Source organism: Corvus moneduloides, chromosome 3, assembly GCF_009650955.1.
Source record: "Corvus moneduloides isolate bCorMon1 chromosome 3, bCorMon1.pri, whole genome shotgun sequence".
Taxonomy (NCBI): domain Eukaryota; kingdom Metazoa; phylum Chordata; class Aves; order Passeriformes; family Corvidae; genus Corvus; species Corvus moneduloides.
The window spans coordinates 121,202,888-121,210,386 of record NC_045478.1 but is presented as its reverse complement, the minus strand read 5'-3'; the positions used below and the strand labels follow the sequence as shown (position 1 = coordinate 121,210,386).

General features: G+C 61.2%; 1 protein-coding gene across 1 annotated transcript; it reads right to left on the bottom strand.

Annotated features, from left to right (window-relative positions):
• Positions 1-1,379: 1,379 nt before the first annotated feature.
• FBLN7 (fibulin 7) lies at positions 1,380-6,681 on the bottom strand. The gene is made up of 7 exons (XM_032104412.1): positions 5,349-6,681; positions 5,079-5,249; positions 4,569-4,694; positions 4,349-4,486; positions 3,803-3,940; positions 2,596-2,734; positions 1,380-2,502 (listed from the first exon to the last, which is right to left on the bottom strand). Exons 1-7 carry the CDS (start codon positions 5,617-5,619, stop codon positions 2,130-2,132), a joined length of 1,356 nt encoding a protein of 451 aa, XP_031960303.1. The 5' UTR covers positions 5,620-6,681; the 3' UTR covers positions 1,380-2,129.
• Between the last annotated feature and the right edge of the window lie 818 nt (positions 6,682-7,499).

Genomic DNA, 7,499 nt, shown 5'->3' with positions numbered 1-7,499 from the left:
TCCAGGGATGGGGTGGTGGTGGATGGGGAGCATCACTGGGGCTAATTAGGACTAATTGGCCCCATCAGCACAGATGGAGCCCTGGAGTTGATGCCCACAGGACTCAGCATCATCTCCCCAGGCCATAGGCAAGGAAAAAAAGGATTCCAAGTCTGGAATAAAAGGACGAATCCTAAATTTTTTGGTTAAATGTTCAGGGGTGAGAAATGGGGATTTTGGTACAGCACATCTGGGGCCAGCTGTGCCCACCAAACAGAAGCAGAAGCATTCCAGCTATTTTTTAAGCACCCAAATATTATTATCCCAAATAAAAATTGTGTTTCAAGACCAGAGGAGCCTCTGCAAATTCCAGCCTCGGGAAGTCTGAAAGATGCCGGAGCGGCCGCTCTGGGAAGGGAAAAAGTCTCCTTTAGTCAACTGGAATGGCAGCCAGAGGTTGAGAAAGGCAAAGAGCCGAACTTAAACTTTTCCAGGGCTGGAAGGGAGAAACCAGCTCACCCTGGCCTCGGGAATTAGGAAAGTGTTGTCAGTTTGGGATCGTGCCGCAAGGAAAAGCCTCCGGAGCGCGGTCCAGGCGCCCGTCTCCAGCTGTGTTATCCGGAGAAAGCAGCAGATGGAAACTATTCTGCCCTGTCAGGAGCTTGTCCTCTCCCAGATTCCTGCTTTTCGGCTCCCAGATTTTGTTATCATCCCAAAACTGGGTCATGGCCTGTTGGAGGAGCCAGGCTGGGAAGTGCCAAGGAACGGGAGAAGGGAGAGGGAGGAGAGGGAGAGAAGAAGGAGAGGAGCAGCCATGCTTCCAGAAAAACATTTTCTTCTCATTTTTAGGGGTATTTTTGAAGCACTCTGGAGTTTTCCCTTCCCTCCCCCAGCACAGCCCTGGGATACATTTCCCTGCCCGGCTCCATGTCCAGCCGGAGCTGCCGCCAATCCAAACATCCTCCATCCGCCGACAGCAGCCCTGAATGTCCCTCCTTGTTCTGCCAGAGAGATCCAACCCCTTCCCAAGCTCCCATACCCCCCAAAAATCCAGGGGCTCGATCTCCCAGAGGAGACAGATCCATCTTGGGAAGTCTCTTTCCCTTGGGCAAGGAGTGGGAATGGCTTTAGTGGGTGCAGCTCAGCAGGATGCCAGGGGGTGAGGATTCCCAGGGGAAAGGATGCTCAGGGATGAGGATTCCTGGGGGAAAGGATGCTCCAGGCTGAGAATGCTCAGGGATGAGGATACTCCAGTGGGAATGAGCCCCCTCCCTAACAACATAAAGCAGAAAATAGAACCATGGATAACAGGTTCTGCCCCTCCCAGATCCCAATTCCCCTTGCACTGCTCCAGATGAGCATTCCCCACATCCCCACATAGGTGCTTCACTCCGGTGACATCCTTTACGTCATCCTTTAATTGTACTAAATCCAGCAGAACATGCACAAGCAGGAGGGTGCATCCCCCTGGGAAAAGCTGAATCCCAGCTCTTCCCAGCATTCCTACGCTGGGATGGAGGCTCTGACTGATGGAGCAGGGAATATTCCCACCTCCACATGCAGCTGAAGCTCCGTTGCGAGGAGGATCCATGGGGGATCCCCCTTTGGGAGGTTTAAGGAGCAGGGATAGCCCTGGGATTCCTCCTTTGCCCTGCTTGCCAAGGAGGGCACCCAGGGGGATGTTCATGGAGTTTTCCAGCCCTGATCGATCCCAAGGAATTAAAGCACCAGACCTCAATCCCCACAGGCTGCTGGGGGATTCTCAGCATCCAAAGGGAAGTGGAAGTGTGTTTTTAGGGAGCAGGACTCCGGGCAAGCAAGGGAGGAGCGCAGGGAAGGCCACGAGCCTCCCTCCTCCTGCACGCTCGGCTTCACTGCTTCCAAAAGGGAAAAACGGGAATTCAAGGGGAATCGGGGCTGTGGTTTCCATCCGCTGTGGTAGGACATCGTCCCTCTGGAGCTAGGGGTGAGCACGGGGCTTCCCGCTGCCGTTCCACCTCACTGGGTGGTGTAAATCTACCTCGGCAGGTGTAAATCCACACGGGAAGAAGAACCTGGGGACAGAGGGGAGACGGGCTGGCTGCGGAGCAGCTCCGGCCTGGGATTGCCCCAGGAGCCGCGGGATGCTGAGCAGGGAGCAGGAGGCACCCCTAGAACGCGTAGGGCGAGACGAAGATGGTGATTTTGGACAGGTGCTTGGCCTGGAACACGCGGTCCAGGTACTCGGCCATATCCACGTCCACGTGGATGGTGCGGGGCCCCTGCAGGCTCTGCACCAGGATCAGCTCCCCGGTGTGCCGGTCCGAGCGCTGCACCACGAAGTGCCCGCGGTTGTTCCCGCCCGCGATGCCGAAGCGGAGGCTGTCGGGTCCCGGCCGGCCGGGAGCCGCCGCCGTGGCCATGCGGAACAGCGGCGCCGGAGTCTGGAGCTTGGAGGGAAGCGGGAGGTAGTGGAAGGAGATGGTTTTGGGAGCCTGGTGGCACGAGCGGCTCTCCATGGGGCACGGGTTGCGCTCGCACTGGCTGCGAAAGGAAGAGCAACGGGAGATTTTTGGGAATGCGGCATCCGTGCCCCTCACTGGCGTTGGATCCATGGATTTTGTGCCCCGCACTTACAAGAGGGAGGTTTTGACGTAGGAGACGTTGCCGGCGGCCGGGGGACACTGGGGCGTGACACACTGGAATCCCCCGCCAGTGTTGATGCAGGTGCTCCCGCTCGTGCAGTTATCCTGGGATAAGGAACACTCATCAATATCTGGAAAACAGGGGAGGGAAGTGCAGTCAGGGCCTGGAAATCTCCAACTGAGCTCAGCTTGCCATCAGAAAATAGGCAAAACCACCTTGAAACGGGTCAAACGCAATCCAAAAAATATGGGAGCATCCCAGAATTCCAGCTCCTCTCCCCAGGCTCTGCCCTGGGCCAGCATGGGTTAACAGCAGCCCTTTCCCAGCAGGAAGGCAGCTGCTTTTCCAAACTTTCTGCTCGGTTGTTTGAAAACACCATCCCTTTTTATTTACTGAACCCCCGTGGGACACCTGGCAGAAGCTGGAATGCAGAGGATTTGCTGGGAGCATTAGCGAGATGCCATGGAACACAGGAAAATCAGGGAGCAAAGGGGAAAGTGGGATTTTTCTCACCCTGAACTACAGCCATCAACACTTGGGGCACAAAAAATTCCCTGTTTTTCAGGAGGCTTCCAGCAGTTGTGGCCTCCCACCATCCCCACCTGCTGCCTTCCACTTGCACCCCAATTCCTTTGGGACTGGGGGAGATGCTGCCACCCTCTGAGCTGATCCTGGAATCCTGGGGGTTTAACATTACTTCTGGTTCTTCCCGGGAATTCTCTGCTCCAGGAACATCCCCACAGCCATAGCAGGGTCATCTTCAGGGAGGTGCAGACCCAAAGTGTCGCTCCATCATCCAGAGAGGGAAAGGAGAGGGAAGAGGGAGACGGAAAGGGAGAGGAGAAGAAGAAGGGGAAGGGGAAGAGGAAGGGGAAGAAGGAGAAGGAGAAGAGAGGGAAGGGAGAGGAGCAGCCATGCTTCCAGCATTTTCTTCTAATTTTTAGTGATATTTTTGAAGCACTCTGGAGTTTTCCCTTCCCTTCCCTTCCCCAGCACAATCCTGGGATTCATTTCCCCATCCAGCTCCGCATCCAGCCAGAGCTCCCGCCAATCCAAACATCCTCCATCCGCTGCCATCCCGCAAAGCATCGCTCCATCATCCCCCTCCCCTCCACAGCAAACTCTCCCTTGGAAATGGAGAAAAAAGGGGGGGAAAATGACAAAGCACTTGGGAACCAGTGGATTCCAGCCCCCTCACCTTCGCAGCTCTTGCCGTCGCCCAGCAGGACGTATCCGGCGGGGCAGGAGCAGCGGAAGGAGCCGGGAATGTTGACACAGGCATGGGCGCAGAGCCGGGGTCCCCCTTCCTGCTGGTACACCTCGCACTCGTTGAGGTCTGCGGAGACAGGGATTCACCAGCATCTCACTCCAGCCTCCAGGAAAACCCAGGAGCGAGCGCGGGCTGGAGGAGCGGGCCGTGAGGAGGGTTGGGAACGGGCCGATGGCAGATTCCAGGCAGGGCTGTCACCAGCAGCGTCCCGCAGAGGGCGACACTGGGCCCAGTTTGAGCTCATCCATCCATGGGGGGAAGGGTTTGGAGCCCCCTGAGGGAGTTCGGAGGAGCGGCCGATGGCCCTGAGGGCTGAGTCTCCCCTCGCTGGAGGTATTCCAGAGCCAGCTGGACACAATCCCGTGCCGCGTGCTCTGGGATGGTGGGGCTGAGCCCCTGTGGTCCCTTCCCATGTGACTCGGTGACTCCGTGTGGGGAACAGGCACCGAGCCATCCCTCCCTATCCCGGCTCACCCTGGCAGATCCCGTTGGAAGCCGTGCCGCTCATGTGGAAGCCGGGATCGCAGCTGCACTGCTGGGTCTGGGCGATCTGGGCGCAGCGGGGCTGCCGGCTGAACGCCGGGTCGTCCGTCACGCTCCACGTGGGAGGAGCTGCGGGGAAACGGCGGGATGGGGAGCTGGGATGAGCTGGGGATGAAGTATTCCCATTTATCCCCCAGTAAGGGTCACGCACCGGTCTGAGCCTGGTACTGGCAGGTGGTCCCGGTCCACTGCGGGGGACAGAGGCATTTGAAGTGGCTGAGCCCCTCCAGGCACGTCCCGCCGTTCTGGCAGGGGCTGCTCGAGCAGTGGCTGATCTCTGCGGGAAAAGCAGCCGCGTTCCATGTTACCTCCTTTCGGGAAGCAAGCCTCGGGAATGCTGCGCGCGCCGCGATGCTTTGGTACCCTACGGCACGTCATAGCCAGGACAGCGTTTCCCCTCATCTCTCCTGCTGAGCTGCTGCAGCTGCAACTCCCAGTTTTCCTTAAGACTGAGAAATCCCAACGCACGGGAGCTGCAGCATCCCTGGGATGTTGGCTGGCTGGCACTCGGGGTCATCCCAAAGCCGTGGGAGCTGCAGCATCCCTAGAACTTTTGGGGGACAGCTGCGAACCCTCCCCGCTTGGAGCACCCCAATATCCCCCTGTGTTTCAATAAATCCACTTTTCCAAAGGACATTCCAGGGCAGGGAATGAGCAGTACCTGCACAGTGGGGCTCCTGGCCTGTCCAGCTGCCGTTGGCCTGGCACATCCGTGTGCTGGAGCCCAGGAGCTGGAAGCCTGGATCGCAGGCGAAGTGAACCTCGTGATCCACCAAATATTTGCTGCCGAACTTCCTCCCATCCGCAGGGGCTTGGAGGGCAGGACAGGAGGCTGCGAGACCGTGGGAGGGGGATGAGTTTGGAGCGGGCCCGATGCTTCCAAGCCACCCTTGACCTGTTATTTCCCTGGAATATTGTCCCAAGGACTCACCGGCGGGCGGCTCCGGCGCGGCCTTGGCCAGGGAGGCGTGGATGGTGCTGAGGCGGCTCCTCACGGCGCGCAGCCCCTCGGAGAAGCGCGTCTCCTGCCCCTTCAGCAGCTGCTGCATCTGCCGGATGGCAGCCAGGAGCTGCTGCCTGCTGAGGCAGCTCTGCGGGAACAGGGATGGGGGCGGCGATGGGGACAGCGCTGGGGACCTCCCTGTGCTGCCACTCCGCCCAGGAGCCAACCTGCTGCCCGTGGCACGGGAGCTCCGCAGCATCCGCTGCCCCCTGAGCACACCCTGACTTTGTGTTCCCCCCCCCACTTCCCCCGATCCAGGAGTTTTTTCCACCTAGGCCTGCGCTGCAGGCAGGGCTGGGATGGCTTTGTGGGAGAGATGCTATAACTCATGTTTCATCCTGCTGGAGCTCCAGCCCTGTCCCGCTTCCACATGACAAAAGAAGAGGAAAACAGCTGTCTTGTGAGCTCTGCCGGGGCCAGGAACGCTGGTGGGACTCCTGCCTGCAAACCGATCGCTCCCACGGGACTGACTCATGCCGGAGACGGGCACCGTTATTATGGGATTCCTGTGGAATTGACTTGAAGCCGAGGAAAAAGAGCAAAGCCAGCTCCAGAGTTCCGAAATCCGGGGAGCGCAGTGAGGAGAGAGCACACAGGGACTGGGCTGGGGGCGATGGAATTCCGGGAAAGCGAGCGGAGCTGGTGGGCTCTGCCCCACCTGGTCCAAGGCGTTTCTTCCCCCTTTCCATAACCGCACTGAGGAATGATTCCCGTTTCCAAAGAGCTGCTGAGGGTTGAGGGAGGACAAACACAGCAGCCCGAGCGACGCGCTCGGTGTCCTCTGCTTCCCGGGAGCAGTTTCGGGGGTCCCGGGCTGCGGCGGGGGGATGAGCCGGGCTTTGCTGGCAGCTCTGGGATACCCCGAGCCCAGAGGAAGGCAAGCAAAAGCAAATAGATGCTGGCGCGTCGCTGGCTTTAATAAACAGCTCTTTGTTAGGGCTGGGTTTAACTCCGGGAGCCAGCGCGAGCTCCGGCGGGATGCTGAGCCACGGCAAAGCTGGAAAATCCACCCCAAAAGCCCCAAGCGGGGATTCTTTGCTTCCGGTGTGCTCGGGGGCAGCTTCAGGTGCGGGGTAAGAAGGGCAGAAAGAGCCCGAGAGAAGCCGCGCGCGGTTTAAGCGCGGCTCAAGCGCGGTTTAAGCGCGGCTTGGGGCTTTGCCCACCTGTTTGCCGGGGCAGGAGCGCGGGCAGCGCTGCGGGGCTGTCGAGGCGCACGGGCAGCGGGGAGCGAGCGGGAAGCGGCGAGGAGCCCCGTGCCCCCCCCAAGCCCTCCCGGGGTCCCGGTCCCGCTCACCTGGGCGGCCGGCGCGGCCGGGAGCGGCAGCAGCAGCGGCAGCAGCAGCAGCAGCAGCGGCGGGAGGCGGCCCCGCGCCCCCCGCGGCCCCGCCATGGTGCGGTGCGGCCCCGCCGCTCTCCGGGACCGGCTGCCCCGCGCTCTCCCCGCCCCGCCCGCGCCGCCCCCGCGCTGCCCCGTGCAGGGGACGCGGCGCTTCCCCGCCCCGGCGCCGGGCCGGCCCCGCGCATCCCCCGGGACAGCGGCGGGGCTCTGCCGCCATCCCTCCCCCGGGACAGCGGCGGGGCTCTGCGGGCATCCCTCCCCCGGGACACCGGCCGGGCTCCACGGGCATCCATGCCCAGCGGTCGGGGTGCGGGTGCGTGGCATTTACCCCCAGCAAAGCTGTTCCTGGTGCTGCCAGGACGAGCGGGCACCGTGCGGGAGCCCTCGACAGCCCCCCCGCTCCGGCGGGGCCGGGACCACCCGCGCCGGGCAGGGAAACCCTTTCCCCGCCCTGCACCCCTTCCCCAGCTCGGTACCCCCTTCTCCAGCTCCTGCACCCCCTCCTCAGCCTGGTCCCTCCATTCCCAGCCCAGCTCCCCCCAAGGAGAGGCGAGAGAGGTGCTGGGTTCGGCTCCAGTTGCTGCCCAGCGGCCCCAGCTCCGGAAGCAGCAGAATTCCCCCCAAACGGAGAAGGGGCAGCAGGGAAGGGCCAGGCCACAGCACGGTGGGGGGGGGGTCCAGCCCTCCCGGGACCCCCCTCAGGCTCCTATTTCCCCGCTGCTGCAGCAGGAGCGACGGCT